General features: G+C 53.7%; 1 protein-coding gene across 5 annotated transcripts in view; it reads right to left on the bottom strand.

Moving 5' to 3' along the window:
- Window positions 1-17542, bottom strand: part of RAPH1 (Ras association (RalGDS/AF-6) and pleckstrin homology domains 1) — a 200354-nt gene that overhangs the window by 61773 nt on the left and 121039 nt on the right. For 4 of the 5 annotated variants that reach the window (XM_063932610.1, XM_063932608.1, XM_063932612.1 and 1 more), the window contains exons 5-6: window positions 15356-15430; window positions 1753-1830 (exon numbers count right to left, since the gene is read on the bottom strand). In XM_063932610.1, the coding sequence (XP_063788680.1) occupies window positions 1753-1830; window positions 15356-15430 (153 nt within the window). The remainder of the gene's footprint in view (window positions 1-1752; window positions 1831-15355; window positions 15431-17542) is intronic. The other variant, XM_063932611.1, reaches the window with a different exon arrangement.

Below are 17542 nucleotides of genomic sequence, written 5' to 3'. Positions count from 1 at the left end.
ACCACCCAGCGTGGATGGCGCAGTGGCCGGCCATGGGTGCTTAAGGATGTTAACGGACGTCATCTGTACAGAATTGTCCGTGGCAACAGACAAGCAACACTGGCTCACATCACATCCACATTCCCTGCGGGAGGTACCAGACGCATATCCAGCAAGTCAGTGCCACGTTCTTTAGCTTCCATGGGATATGGGAGGAGAAGATCCACCAGAGTGCCCGTTACCACTACAGGACCGGACACAGCGCTTCACCTGGGTTCATGATGTCACTAATTGGACCCTGGAGGACTGGCAAAGTGGTATGGTCCGATGAGGCACTGTTCTAGTTGTTTCTGGCTGATGGTAGGGTTCAGGTATGATGCAGAACCCATGAGACCATGGACTCCAAATGTCAACAAGGCACCAAGCAGGTTAGGGGTGGTCCCATAACAGTGTAGGGTGTGCTTATGTGGCAATGGGTTGGGTCCGCAGGTCCACCTGAACCCATCATTGACCAGTAACCGTTATGTTGCATTGCTTGATGACCAGTTCATGGACTTCATGTACCCCCACAACGATGGAATATTCCTACAGTATAATGCGCTATGTCCAGAACTGGTTTGAAGAGCATTCTGGAGAGTTCAGATGAATGGTGTGGCCACCATGTTCACCCGACATGAACCCAATCGAGCATTTATGGGATGGAGTGGAGAGGTCCATTTGCACCAGGATCCTGCACCTACAATCAGGGAGCTGCGGGAAGCTATCTAGGTGGAATTGGGTCAGTATCTTGTGGAACTTATGCCATGTTGAGTTGCTGCACTTCGTCAGGCTACACAATACTAGGCATATATCCCATGACATTTGACACTTCAGTGTAGTATCACAATCTAAGTTAAAGCTCCTGGGAAAATACAGACTCTTCTCCTAAGTATGTACCAAGGCAGATAAAAAAACGCACATTATTTGGTATTCCAACGCCGTTATCTACCTTTTACATGAATATACCCATATTACACCTTTATTTATATAAACAGCAACACCGCATAATCAGGAAACATACAATGAGTATAAATGTGAAGGCCCTTGTCTCTAGAGCTTACAATCTAAAGGGTATACTCCATAAGTTGTAACGAAGAAAAAATTGCCAGTGTCCATGATCTTTCTTCATAACCCAGAGGGTCTCAGATTTGCTGCTGAAGGCACCTCAACGCTCCAGGTTTTAGTTATATCCATACTAAGTACACATGGTTAAATCAAATTGACTGAGGAACTAGCTAGGTCACCTGAGGCCAAGCATGGATAAACGCAACACCTGGACCTTTGGGGTGCCGTGAGGACCGCGTTTGTGCACCTCTGTCACAGACAATAATCCTGGAATACAGATCTGTCCTTATACACCTTTGCTGCAGTTGTGCCGTACAGTATATGACATTGTGTGCGACCGAGTTTCTGAATCTGTATACAATGTGCTACAATGTAGCAGTCGCAGCTGTTTTCCATGTCAGGTTCCATGCGTCATATACATACTCAGTCGCACACAGACACATGAATCCGCGCCGTCTCCTTTGTGTCCTAGTCACATAGCCACTAAGACGCATTACCAGCAAAAAAAAAGAGACGCCTGACGCTTGCAGATATGCACGGGAACTGGCGGCTCCCTCCAGCCAGGCGTCTCCCGCCGTGTGGTGCATTGAGGCTGGGCGTATGGGGACACATCTGTATGCCCATTGCCACCCCTGTGTATGCCCCTTCCCACCCCCCAGTTACACCCACCTTTTTTACTTGGGCTTCTTTTATCTTTTCTAGTGCAATCCGAATCTTCTCCGCCTTGATTATGGCGGCCTGCTCCTCCTGCGGAATCAAAGAACACCACAAAATCAATGTAGGCGGTCAGCGCCTGTGAATGAACTGTATTATATATCCATCTTTCTGTAATAACGATGAGAATAGGACGCCCGGTCATCTCATTTTCATGCATCAGATCACACCCACCTGATACAAAGGTTAGATAATTAGACAAGGACCGAAAGCACAGGGTCAGCGTAGGCAGGGAAGCGGCGCACAGGGGAGTAAGATACACAGTAAGCACAGATAGATATAGATATATATATATATATATATATTACACACCATGCAGGGGATGATGCAGTAGATTAAATGTAGACTTAGACACTTCCAGCTCAGAACATTGTTGGTCATCTTTGGATGTCACAGTATTGAAATACAGATCGAGATCCGAGTGACGTTCTCATGCGTCGTCCCTGACGTTGTGACACATCTATAGTCTATGGAAATCACCATCTGTGCGCTTAATGCTTCCCGAACAGGCCGCCATCCTCTGCAGTAACAGCCGGACGGAAACCACCCGCCAAGGTCATACAGGAGCATTAAGCAGGTCGCCCCAAGTACAATGTGTCACCCTGATCTCTGACACCCGGCAGAGCGCGCGTCGGGCACAGACCGAGAACTGAAAGTACCAACTAGGAATAGATTCGGGGTTTATCGCACGTTTAGACCAATGGTCTTTCTGATTGCAGTAACGTCATTAATCTATAGCGTGTTTATAATCAATTAACTCAATGAGAAGAAGATACCGTTTGTAGGTGCTCGGGACAGTGAGAGACTCTGATGCGTCGCTGATTCACCACTGATCCATCTTTCCAAACTCATCGCATTGGCTGCGAGGGGGATAATTACACCGAATGTGTCCTCTCGCGCCCATACCAAGCCACAGCCGCTGTTCAGCTCACAGACCCAGACTCCCACTCAACAACTATCTGTCGGCCCGTGCCAGGAGACTGGGGCACTAAGTGCTAGAGTTAATCACCTGGTTCTCGCTGGGATTGCGACGGCTCCTGCAAATCACTGGGTATCATACTTGGCCCCACACATGCCTGAAAGCCATATAACAGTTTGCAGCCAGCACAGTGGGGGGATATTGTGCAACAAGCCAGCGTGATGTAACTGGCGTAATTAAGGACACACGCGGGATAGAACGGCTGCTGCTTTCAATTACTCCTCAGTGCATCGCTTTGGGTCATGAAAGCAAAACTGCTGGCAGAAGAAAGAAAACCAAAAAATAAGTTTCTAAAAGATAAACCGCGCCTTGTTTCGTTTTTGTCCTGCTATTACGTAGGGGGTAAGTGGATCGTTCTCAGGCAACACGGACAATGTGACCTGTAACCATTTGCTGGACTGACGAAAGAAAAGTAGCGAATTAGGTTTAGTAGCAAACTTATAGCAAGCCTGTATACTCATCACTGATCTCAGAGACAGCAGCAACTCCTGATGAAGCTGAGGAGGGCATATCAGCTCCCCAGCAACTCCTGATGAAGCTCAGGAGGGTATCTCAGCTCCTCGGCAACTCATGATGAAGCTGAAGAGGGCAAATCAGCTCCTCAGCAACTCCTGATGAAGCCGAGGAGGGCATATCAGCTCCTCTGCAACTCCTGATGAAGCCGATTAGGGAGAAATAGCTCCCCAGAAGGGTTCAGTGTGATATACCGGCCCTGGGGATGCCGGCTGTCAGTCTACTGACAACTGCATCCCTGCAGCGGGGCGAGCGCAAAGAGTAAAAAACAGATTTTTAAACCCATCTCCCATCCGCTATCCGTTCACATGGTCGACCATGTTATGGTCGACAGTTATTAGGTCGACCACTATTGGTCGACATTGACATGGTCGACATGGACACATGGTCGACACATAAAAATGGTCGACACATGAAAAGGTCGACATGAGTTTTTTTAACTTTTTTTTTTCTTTTGGGGAACTTTTCCATACTTTACGATCCACGTGGACTACGATTGGAACGGTAATCTGTGCCAAACGAAGCGGTAGCGGAGCGAAGGCACCATGCCCGAAGCATGGCGAGCGAAGCGAGCAATGCGAGGGGACGCGGTGCACTAATTGGGGTTCCCAGTCACTTTACGCAAAAAACGACACCAAAAAAAGTTAAAAAACTCATGTCGACCTTTTCATGTGTCGACCATTTTCATGTGTTGACCATGTGTCCATGTCAATGTCGACCAATAGTGGTCGACCTAATGACTGTCGACCATAACATGGTCGACCATTCATACCGGAACCCTCCCATCTAACCTCAGCTGATCCAGGATCTCCTAACAAACTGCATAATCTGAAGGTCCTGAAACCTCCGAGCCTGCATCTTAAGCATGTCATCTAAAGCATGGAGTAGAAACAGGAGTCTGACCTGGATCTGGGGGGGGTTATTCAAAAGTTAGCAATTGGGCAAAACCATGTGCAGTACAGGTGGGGCAGATGTAACATGTGCAGAGAGAGTTAGATGTGGGTAGGTTATATTGTTTCTGTGCAGGGTAAATACTGGCTGCTTTATTTTTACACTGCAATCTAGATTTCAGTTTGCACAAACCCCACCCAAATCTAACTCTCTCTGCACATGTTACATCTGCCCCCCCTGCAGTGCACCTGGTTTTGCCCAATTACTAACTATTTTGGTTTGCTAACAACTCTTAATAACCCCCTTGGTCTTTGGCCTGCTCACACCGTTACTGGTCTCAGCATTACACATGACTTAGCATGGTGCTTTATGCCAAAAGCAGCATACGGACATACAGTATATATATATATATATATATATATATATATATATATATATATATACCCATCACTCCGGTCTGCTTCCATTGTTGTGTCTGTACCTGCGCTATACGGATACTGCCCTCTACTGGCTGTCCTGCATCATCCTCTGTCTACCTCTATGTTAGCAGCCACTGGTGCACTGACAGAATATAGAGCTGCATGGAGTCAGGGTTGCAGTATACCCGGCACCCAGCAGACACAGTACAGCCAGAGTACATGGCAGCCATCAATAGAGCATAGTAGGGAAAGCTGTAAGCGCCCGCACAGCAGTTATATTGGTGGATGGCGAGGGCCAATGTTCCTGTGATGAGGTCAGGTGACCGATGATACCCCCGGGACACATTGACAGTATACCAGCTGGGCACTCCTGTAAGACAGCCCCCGAGGAGCACACAGCCACACCCCACACCGGCCCGGGAACGCCTCTCTCCCACATGCAGGGCGCCAATCAGGGGGGTTTCTGTAATAAAAGTGACCATCTATACCTCAGACTGGACCAGCTTCCCAGACCCTCCCAATTCACCAGAGGGGGATGTAGCCATGTGACCGCCGCTCTCGCATACCCAACCCTTTAATTTACTTATCTGTGCTCAAGCATGGGTATCCCTAAAATCTGGACTGAGCAAGTTTGGGGAAGACTGAATTAAGGGGTGCAGTATATAAAGTCAACATCAGAATATCGACATATACAGATTAACAATGGGATTTTCCATGCACTCTCCACGCAACTTTATGTAACCTAACCCCAACACTGACCCCAGGCACTCTGCCGGCGCACTGACCCCAGGCACTCTGCCGGCGCACTGACCCCAGGCACTCTGCCGGCGCACTGACCCCAGGCACTCTGCCGGCGCACTGACCCCAGGCACTCTGCCGGCGCACTGACCCCAGGCACTCTGCCGGCGCACTGACCCCAGGCACTCTGCCGGCGCACTGACCCCAGGCACTCTGCCGGCGCACTGACCCCAGGCACTCTGCCGGCGCACTGACCCCAGGCACTCTGCCGGCGCACTGACCCCGGACCCTGGAAGCCTGCACACTGACCCCCGACACTGGCCGCGGGCACCCTGCCTCCCGACACTGGCCGCGGGCACCCTGACCCCCGACACTGGCCGCGGACACTCTGACTGCACACTGACACTGGCCGCAGACCCTCTGACTGCACACTGACACTGGCTGCAGACCCTCTGACTGCACACTGACACTGGCTGCAGACCCTCTGACTGCACACTGACACTGGCTGCAGACCCTCTGACTGCACACTGACACTGGCTGCAGACCCTCTGACTGCACACTGACACTGGCTGCAGACCCTCTGACTGCACACTGGCTGCAGACCCTCTGACTGCACACTGGCTGCAGACCCTCTGACTGCACACTGGCTGCAGACCCTCTGACTGCACACTGGCTGCAGACCCTCTGACTGCACACTGGCTGCAGACCCTCTGACTGCACACTGACACTGGCTGCAGACCCTCTGACTGCACACTGACACTGGCTGCAGACCCTCTGACTGCACACTGACACTGGCTGCAGACCCTCTGACTGCACACTGACACTGGCTGCAGACCCTCTGACTGCACACTGACACTGGCTGCAGACCCTCTGACTGCACACTGACACTGGCTGCAGACCCTCTGACTGCACACTGACACTGGCTGCAGACCCTCTGACTGCACACTGACACTGGCTGCAGACCCTCTGACTGCACACTGACACTGGCTGCAGACCCTCTGACTGCACACTGACACTGGCTGCAGACCCTCTGACTGCACACTGACACTGGCTGCAGACCCTCTGACTGCACACTGACACTGGCTGCAGACCCTCTGACTGCACACTGGCTGCAGACCCTCTGACTGCACACTGGCTGCAGACCCTCTGACTGCACACTGGCTGCAGACCCTCTGACTGCACACTGGCTGCAGACCCTCTGACTGCACACTGGCTGCAGACCCTCTGACTGCACACTGGCTGCAGACCCTCTGACTGCACACTGGCTGCAGACCCTCTGACTGCACACTGGCTGCAGACCCTCTGACTGCACACTGACACTGGCTGCAGACCCTCTGACTGCACACTGACACTGGCTGCAGACCCTCTGACTGCACACTGACACTGGCTGCAGACCCTCTGACTGCACACTGACACTGGCTGCAGACCCTCTGACTGCACACTGACACTGGCTGCAGACCCTCTGACTGCACACTGACACTGGCTGCAGACCCTCTGACTGCACACTGACACTGGCTGCAGACCCTCTGACTGCACACTGACACTGGCTGCAGACCCTCTGACTGCACACTGGCTGCAGACCCTCTGACTGCACACTGGCTGCAGACCCTCTGACTGCACACTGGCTGCAGACCCTCTGACTGCACACTGACACTGGCTGCAGACCCTCTGACTGCACACTGACACTGGCTGCAGACCCTCTGACTGCACACTGACACTGGCTGCAGACCCTCTGACTGCACACTGACACTGGCTGCAGACCCCCTGGCTGCACACTGACACTGGCTGCAGACCCTCTGACTGCACACTGACACTGGCTGCAGACACTGACTGCACACTGACTGGCTGCAGACCCTCTGACTGCACACTGACTGGCTGCAGACCCTCTGGCTGCACACTGACACTGGCTGCAGACCCTCTGACTGCACACTGACACTGGCTGCAGACACTCTGGCTGCACACTGACACTGGCTGCAGACCCTCTGGCTGCACACTGACACTGGCTGCAGACCCTCTGACTGCACACTGACACTGGCTGCAGACACTGACTGCACACTGACACTGGCTGCAGACCCTCTGGCTGCACACTGACACTGGCTGCAGACCCTCTGACTGCACACTGACACTGGCTGCAGACCCTCTGACTGCACACTGACACTGGCTGCAGACCCTCTGACTGCACACTGACACTGGCTGCAGACCCTCTGACTGCACACTGACACTGGCTGCAGACCCTCTGACTGCACACTGACACTGGCTGCAGACACTCTGACTGCACACTGACACTGGCTGCAGACACTCTGACTGCACACTGACACTGGCTGCAGACACTCTGACTGCACACTGACACTGGCTGCAGACCCTCTGACTGCACACTGACACTGGCTGCAGACCCTCTGACTGCACACTGACACTGGCTGCAGACCCTCTGACTGCACACTGACACTGGCTGCAGACCCTCTGACTGCACACTGACACTGGCTGCAGACCCTCTGACTGCACACTGGCTGCAGACCCTCTGACTGCACACTGACACTGGCTGCAGACCCTCTGACTGCACACTGACACTGGCTGCAGACCCTCTGACTGCACACTGACACTGGCTGCAGACCCTCTGACTGCACACTGACACTGGCTGCAGACCCTCTGACTGCACACTGACACTGGCTGCAGACCCTCTGACTGCACACTGACACTGGCTGCAGACCCTCTGGCTGCACACTGACACTGGCTGCAGACCCTCTGGCTGCACACTGACACTGGCTGCAGACCCTCTGGCTGCACACTGACACTGGCTGCAGACACTCTGACTGCACACTGACACTGGCTGCAGACCCTCTGACTGCACACTGACACTGGCTGCAGACCCTCTGACTGCACACTGACACTGGCTGCAGACCCTCTGACTGCACACTGACACTGGCTGCAGACCCTCTGGCTGCACACTGACACTGGCTGCAGACCCTCTGGCTGCACACTGACACTGGCTGCAGACACTCTGACTGCACACTGACACTGGCTGCAGACACTCTGACTGCACACTGACACTGGCTGCAGACACTCTGACTGCACACTGACACTGGCTGCAGACCCTCTGACTGCACACTGACACTGGCTGCAGACCCTCTGACTGCACACTGACACTGGCTGCAGACCCTCTGACTGCACACTGACACTGGCTGCAGACCCCCTGGCTGCACACTGACACTGGCTGCAGACCCTCTGACTGCACACTGACACTGGCTGCAGACACTGACTGCACACTGACACTGGCTGCAGACCCTCTGACTGCACACTGACTGGCTGCAGACCCTCTGGCTGCACACTGACACTGGCTGCAGACCCTCTGACTGCACACTGACACTGGCTGCAGACACTCTGGCTGCACACTGACACTGGCTGCAGACCCTCTGACTGCACACTGACACTGGCTGCAGACACTGACTGCACACTGACACTGGCTGCAGACCCTCTGGCTGCACACTGACACTGGCTGCAGACCCTCTGACTGCACACTGACACTGGCTGCAGACCCTCTGACTGCACACTGACACTGGCTGCAGACACTCTGACTGCACACTGACACTGGCTGCAGACACTCTGACTGCACACTGACACTGGCTGCAGACACTCTGACTGCACACTGACACTGGCTGCAGACACTCTGAGTGCACACTGACACTGGCTGCAGACCCTCTGACTGCACACTGACACTGGCTGCAGACCCTCTGACTGCACACTGACACTGGCTGCAGACACTCTGACTGCACACTGACACTGGCTGCAGACACTCTGACTGCACACTGACACTGGCTGCAGACACTCTGACTGCACACTGACACTGGCTGCAGACACTCTGACTGCACACTGACACTGGCTGCAGACACTCTGACTGCACACTGACACTGGCTGCAGACCCTCTGACTGCACACTGACACTGGCTGCAGACACTCTGACTGCACACTGACACTGGCTGCAGACCCTCTGACTGCACACTGACTGCAGACACTCTGACTGCACACTGACACTGGCTGCAGACCCTCTGACTGCACACTGACACTGGCTGCAGACCCTCTGACTGCACACTGACACTGGCTGCAGACACTCTGACTGCACACTGACACTGGCTGCAGACACTCTGACTGCACACTGACACTGGCTGCAGACACTCTGACTGCACACTGACACTGGCTGCAGACACTCTGACTGCACACTGACACTGGCTGCAGACCCTCTGGCTGCACACTGACACTGGCTGCAGACCCTCTGACTGCACACTGACACTGGCTGCAGACCCTCTGACTGCACACTGACACTGGCTGCAGACACTCTGACTGCACACTGACACTGGCTGCAGACACTCTGACTGCACACTGACACTGGCTGCAGACACTCTGACTGCACACTGACATTGGCTGCAGACCCTCTGACTGCACACTGACACTGGCTGCAGACACTCTGACTGCACACTGACACTGGCTGCAGACACTCTGACTGCACACTGACACTGGCTGCAGACCCTCTGACTGCACACTGACACTGGCTGCAGACACTCTGACTGCACACTGACACTGGCTGCAGACACTGACTGCACACTGACACTGGCTGCAGACACTCTGACTGCACACTGACACTGGCTGCAGACCCTCTGACTGCACACTGACACTGGCTGCAGACCCTCTGACTGCACACTGACACTGGCTGCAGACACTCTGACTGCACACTGACACTGGCTGCAGACCCTCTGACTGCACACTGACACTGGCTGCAGACCCTCTGACTGCACACTGACACTGGCTGCAGACCCTCTGACTGCACACTGACACTGGCTGCAGACCCTCTGACTGCACACTGACACTGGCTGCAGACACTCTGATTGCACATTGACCCTGGCTGCAGACCCTCTGACTGCACACTGACACTGGCTGCAGACCCTCTGACTGCACACTGACACTGGCTGCAGACCCTCTGACTGCACACTGACACTGGCTGCAGACCCTCTGACTGCACACTGACACTGGCTGCAGACCCCCTGGCTGCACACTGACACTGGCTGCAGACCCTCTGACTGCACACTGACACTGGCTGCAGACACTGACTGCACACTGACACTGGCTGCAGACCCTCTGACTGCACACTGACTGGCTGCAGACCCTCTGGCTGCACACTGACACTGGCTGCAGACCCTCTGACTGCACACTGACACTGGCTGCAGACACTCTGGCTGCACACTGACACTGGCTGCAGACCCTCTGACTGCACACTGACACTGGCTGCAGACCCTCTGACTGCACACTGACACTGGCTGCAGACACTGACTGCACACTGACACTGGCTGCAGACCCTCTGGCTGCACACTGACACTGGCTGCAGACCCTCTGACTGCACACTGACACTGGCTGCAGACACTCTGACTGCACACTGACACTGGCTGCAGACACTCTGACTGCACACTGACACTGGCTGCAGACACTCTGACTGCACACTGACACTGGCTGCAGACACTCTGACTGCACACTGACACTGGCTGCAGACACTCTGACTGCACACTGACACTGGCTGCAGACACTCTGACTGCACACTGACACTGGCTGCAGACACTCTGACTGCACACTGACACTGGCTGCAGACACTCTGACTGCACACTGACACTGGCTGCAGACCCTCTGACTGCACACTGACACTGGCTGCAGACCCTCTGACTGCACACTGACACTGGCTGCAGACACTCTGACTGCACACTGACACTGGCTGCAGACCCTCTGACTGCACACTGACTGCAGACACTCTGACTGCACACTAACACTGGCTGCAGACCCTCTGACTGCACACTGACACTGGCTGCAGACACTCTGACTGCACACTGACACTGGCTGCAGACCCTCTGACTGCACACTGGCTGCAGACCCTCTGACTGCACACTGACACTGGCTGTGGACACTGACTGCACACTGACACTGGCTGCAGACACTGACTGCACACTGACACTGGCTGCAGACCCTCTGACTGCACACTGACACTGGCTGCAGACCCTCTGACTGCACACTGACACTGGCTGTGGACACTGACTGCACACTGACACTGGCTGCAGACCCTCTGACTGCACACTGACACTGGCTGCAGACCCTCTGACTGCACACTGGCTGCAGACACTCTGACTGCACACTGACACTGGCTGCAGACACTCTGACTGCACACTGACACTGGCTGCAGACCCTCTGATTGCACATTGACCCTAACACTGTCTGTGGACACTGACTGCATACGGAGTTACCCCCTTAGTCACTGACCAAAGTACTTCCTATGTGTAATGTGCTTGCCATGATTAAAGAAACAAAGAACTGTACGGGGGCCGCAGTGTGTGAAGTAACAGTACAGCGCTGTGTATCTGCATCCAGACCAATTACTACGGTCTCCGAAATCATAATATTATCATATACAGTATATTGTGCTCAGACCCCCTGGCGGCAGCGAGGAAACGCTTAGCGAGTGACAGGTGATAACGCCACAGAGCGCTGATTATTTCACAGTGTAAACACCCCCGTAATAATCCACAATGCATGTGATGTCACCCGCTGCCTGCCAGGATACCCGCTGTATGTGATGCCACCCGCTGCCTGCCAGGATACCCGCTGTATGTGATGTCACCCGCTGCATGCCAGGATACCCGCTGTATGTGATGTCACCCGCTGCATGCCAGGATACCCGCTGTATGTGATGCCACCGCTGCCTGCCAGGATACCCGCTGTATGTGATGCCACCCGCAGCATGCCAGGATACCCGCTGTATGTGATGCCACCCGCTGCCTGCCATGATACCCGCTGCATGTGATGTCACCCGCTGCATGCCATGATACCCGCTGCATGTGATGCCACCCGCTGCATGCCAGGATACCCGCTGCATGTGATGCCACCCGCTGCATGCCAGGATACCCGCTGCATGTGATGTCACCCGCTGCATGCCAGGATACCCGCTGCATGTGATGTCACCCGCTGCATGCCATGATACCCGCTGTATGTGATGCCACCCGCTGCATGCCAGGATACCCGCTGCATGTGATGCCACCCGCTGCATGCCAGGATACCCGCTGTATGTGATGTCACCCGCTGCATGCCAGGATACCCGCTGTATGTGATGTCACCCGCTGCATGCCAGGATACCCGCTGTATGTGATGCCACCGCTGCCTGCCAGGATACCCGCTGTATGTGATGCCACCCGCAGCATGCCATGATACCCGCTGCATGTGATGTCACCCGCTGCATGCCATGATACCCGCTGCATGTGATGCCACCCGCTGCATGCCAGGATACCCGCTGCATGTGATGCCACCCGCTGCATGCCAGGATACCCGCTGCATGTGATGTCACCCGCTGCATGCCAGGATACCCGCTGCATGTGATGTCACCCGCTGCATGCCATGATACCCGCTGTATGTGATGCCACCCGCTGCATGCCAGGATACCCGCTGCATGTGATGCCACCCGCTGCATGCCAGGATACCCGCTGCATGTGATGTCACCCGCTGCATGCCAGGATACCCGCTGCATGTGATGTCACCCGCTGCATGCCATGATACCCGCTGCATGTGATGCCACCCGCTGCATGCCAGGATACCCGCTGCATGTGATGCCACCCGCTGCATGCCAGGATACCCGCTGCATGTGATGTCACCCGCTGCATGCCATGATACCCGCTGCATGTGATGCCACCCGCTGCATGCCAGGATACCCGCTGCATGTGATGTCACCCGCTGCATGCCAGGATACCCGCTGCATGTGATGTCACCCGCTGCATGCCATGATACCCGCTGTATGTGATGCCACCCGCTGCATGTGATGCCACCCGCTGCATGCCAGGATACCCGCTGCATGTGATGTCACCCGCTGCATGCCAGGATACCCGCTGCATGTGATGTCACCCGCTGCATGCCAGGATACCCGCTGCATGTGATGCCACCCGCTGCATGCCAGGATACCCGCTGCATGTGATGCCACCCGCTGCATGCCAGGATACCCGCTGCATGTGATGTCACCCGCTGCATGCCATGATACCCGCTGCATGTTATGCCACCCGCTGCATGCCATGATACCCGCTGCATGTGATGTCACCCGCTGCATGCGATGTCACCCGCTGGCGGCAGCGAGGAAACGCTTAGCGAGTGACAGGTTATAACGCCACAGAGCGCTGATTATTTCACAGTGTAAACACCCCCATAATAATCCACAATGCATGTGATGCCACCCGCTGCATGCCAGGATACCCGCTGTATGTGATGCCACCCGCTGCATGCCAGGATACCCGCTGCATTTGATGTCACCCGCTGCATGCCATGATACCCGCTGCATGTGATGCCACCCGCTGCATGCCAGGATACCCGCTGCATGTGATGCCACCCGCTGCATGCCAGGATACCCGCTGCATGTGATGCCACCCGCTGCATGCCAGGATACCTGCTGCATGTGATGTCACCCGCTGCATGCCATGATACCCGCTGCATGTGATGTCACCCGCTGCATGCCAGGATACCCGCTGCATGTGATGCCACCCGCTGCATGCCAGGATACCAGCTGCATGTGATGCCACCCGCTGCATACCAGGATACCCGCTGCATGTGTCACCCGCTGCATGTGATGTCACCCGTTTCATGACAGGATACCCACTGCATGTGATGTCACCTGCTGCATGCCATGATACCAGCTGCATGTGATGTCACCCGCTGCATGCCATGATACCCGCTGCATGCCATGATACCCGCTGCATGTGATGCCACCCGCTGCATGCCAGGATACCCGCTGCATGTGATGTCACCAGCTGCATGCCTGGCTACCCGCTGCATGTGATGTCACCCGCTGCATGCCATGATACCCGCTGCATGTGATGTCACCTGCTGCATGCCATGATGCCTGCTGCATGTGATGTCACCAGCTACATGCCTGGCTACCCGCTTTATGTGATGTCACCCGCTGCATGCCATGATGCCCGCTGCATGTGATGTCACCCGCTGCATGCCAGGATACCCGCTGCAGGTGATGTCACCCGCTGCATGCCAGGATACCCACTGCATGTGATGTCACCAGCTGCATGCCATGATACCCGCTGCATGTGATGTCACCCGCTGCATGCCTGGATACCCGCTCTATGTGATGTCACCCGCTGCATGCCATGATACCCGCTGCATGTGATGTCACCCGCTGTATGTGATGTCACCCGCTGCATGCCAGGCTACCCGCTGCATGTGATGTCACCCACTGCATGCCTGGTTACCCGTTGTATGTGATGTCACCCACTGCATGCCAGGATACCTGCTGCATGTGATGCCACCCGCTGCATTCCAGAATACCCGCTGCATGTGATGTCACCCACTGCATGCCAGGATACCTGCTGCATGTGATGCCACCCGCTGCATTCCAGAAAACCCGCTGCATGTGATGTTACTTACTGCATGCCAGGCTACCCGCTGGCCTAGAGGCAGATTGGAAGCAGCCATGACACAGAACACACCTGTATAGTCCACCAGCAGCTCCTGTAGGAGCATTCCCCACAATGATATATTGTCCCTAATACAGAGCCGCACAGGGCGTCTGTACAGCGACACCCGCCTGCGTCTGAACCCCCCACATTCTTCTGTACAGTGTCACCCGCCTGCGTCCGAACCCCCCACACTCATCTGTTCAGCGACACCCGCCTGCGTCTGATCACCACACAGCCAGCAGCTGGAAAGGTTGGCGCAGCCTCAGCAGTCCTGACATATACATAGAAGTGCCACCGAGCTGCATTAACGCTAGGCACACACCTCATGGAAGAGCACACTGAAGCCAGGTTAATACACACACACAGGCACGTCTAGCACATGCAGCAAGACCACAAGCAGCAGTGCCACGGTGAGGGGGTGAGTTAGAAGCAGCGCCAGGTGCCAGCAGTACTGTGCAGCCCCCCCATATGGCGGGGCACAGTTGGCACGGTGCAGCTGCGGGGAGGAAGGGGGGGCATGCAGACGGAAGGAGCAAGCTTCATCACCTTAGTCAGCAAGTGCGAGGGCTTCCCTGCAATGTTTCTGAGCAATAGAGAGGTCTCCCTGTCCAGATAGGAATGCTTGCGCAGAGAAAGACAGGGAAGAAAACGGGAAAAATACAATTACATGAAAAATTGTGCAAGACATGATCATTGCATGCTGTGATTAATACATAGGCGTGCAGAGACAGACGGAACCTAAATTATCCCCCAGGCAGGTCAATAGCACCAAACACAAACAGCAGCAGAAAATCTGGAAATAAAGGAACAATATTACACACAGAATTATATTTCAATCTTACATTAAATACTGTAGAAACAATATACAGTACACACACCACCGCAGACCTGGGCAGCATCAGTCCATAGAGATAATGTCACACGTTAGCACAAAGTCTGATAAATGCTGAAACATCCTACTATTACCTCTGTTACTACTACCACTATACCTCTGGTACTATTACTTCTGTTACTACTACTGGACCCCTGGTACTACTCCCTCTAGTACTACTACTGTACCTCTGGTACTACTCCCTCTAGTACTACTACTGGACCCCTGGTACTATTACTTCTGGTACTACTACCTCTGGTACTACTCCCTCTAGTACTACTACTGTACCTCTGGTACTATTCCCTCTAGTACTACTACTGTACCTCTGGTACTACTCCCTCTAGTACTACTACTACTGTACCTCTGGTACTACTCCCTCTAGTACTACTACTACTGTACCTCTGGTACTACTCCCTCTAGTACTACTACTGTACCTCTGGTACTACTCCCTCTAGTACTACTACTGGACCTCTGGTACTATTACTTCTGGTACTACTACTGTACCTCTGGTACTATTCCCTCTAGTACTACTACTGTACCTCTGGTACTACTCCCTCTAGTACTACTACTGTACCTCTGGTACTGCTCCCTCTAGTACTAATACTGTACCTCTGGTATTATCATCTCTGGTACTGCTACTGTACCTCTGGTACTACTACTACTACTACTACTACTGGACCCCTGGTACTATTACTTCTGGTACTACTCCCTCTAGTACTACTACTGGGCCTCTAGTACTATTCCCTCTAGTACTAATACTGTACCTCTGGTACTATCATCTCTGGTACTGCTACTGTACCTCTGGTACTACTACTACTGGACCTCTAGTACTATTACTTCTGGTACTACTACTGTACCTCTAGTACTACTCCCTCTAGTACTACTACTGGACCCCTGGTACTATTACTTCTGGTACTACTACTGTACCTCTGGTACTATTCCCTCTAGTACTACTACTGTACCTCTGGTACTACTCCCTCTAGTACTACTACTGTACCTCTGGTACTACTCCCTCTAGTACTACTACTGGACCTCTGGTACTATTACTTCTGGTACTACTACTGTACCTCTGGTACTATTCCCTCTAGTACTACTACTGTACCTCTGGTACTACTCCCTCTAGTACTACTACTGTACCTCTGGTACTGCTCCCTCTAGTACTAATACTGTACCTCTGGTACTATCATCTCTGGTACTGCTACTGTACCTCTGGTACTACTACTACTACTACTGGACCCCTGGTACTATTACTTCTGGTACTACTCCCTCTAGTACTACTACTGGACCTCTGGTACTATTCCCTCTAGTACTAATACTGTACCTCTGGTACTATCATCTCTGGTACTGCTACTGTACCTCTGGTACTACTACTACTGGACCTCTAGTACTATTACTTCTGGTACTACTACTGTACCTCTAGTACTACTCCCTCTAGTACTACTACTGGACCCCTGGTACTATTACTTCTGGTACTACTACTGTACCTCTGGTACTATTCCCTCTAGTACTACTACTGTACCTCTGGTACTACTCCCTCTAGTACTACTACTGGACCTCTGGTACTATTACTTCTGGTACTACTACTGTACCTCTGGTACTATTCCCTCTAGTACTACTACTGTACCTCTGGTACTATTCCCTCTAGTACTACTACTGTACCTCTGGTACTACTCCCTCTAGTACTACTACTGCACCTCTGGGTACTACTCCCTCTAGTACCAATACTGTACCTCTGGTACTATCATCTCTGATACTGCTACTTTACCCCTGGTACTACTACTACTACTACTGGACCCCTGGTACTATTACTTCTGGTACTACTCTCTCTAGTACTACTACTGTACCTCTGATACTATTCCCTC

This window comes from Pseudophryne corroboree, chromosome 7, assembly GCF_028390025.1.
Source record: "Pseudophryne corroboree isolate aPseCor3 chromosome 7, aPseCor3.hap2, whole genome shotgun sequence".
Classification (NCBI taxonomy): domain Eukaryota; kingdom Metazoa; phylum Chordata; class Amphibia; order Anura; family Myobatrachidae; genus Pseudophryne; species Pseudophryne corroboree.
Note: the sequence above shows the minus strand (reverse complement) of the source record. Positions and strands in the feature narration are given on the sequence as shown.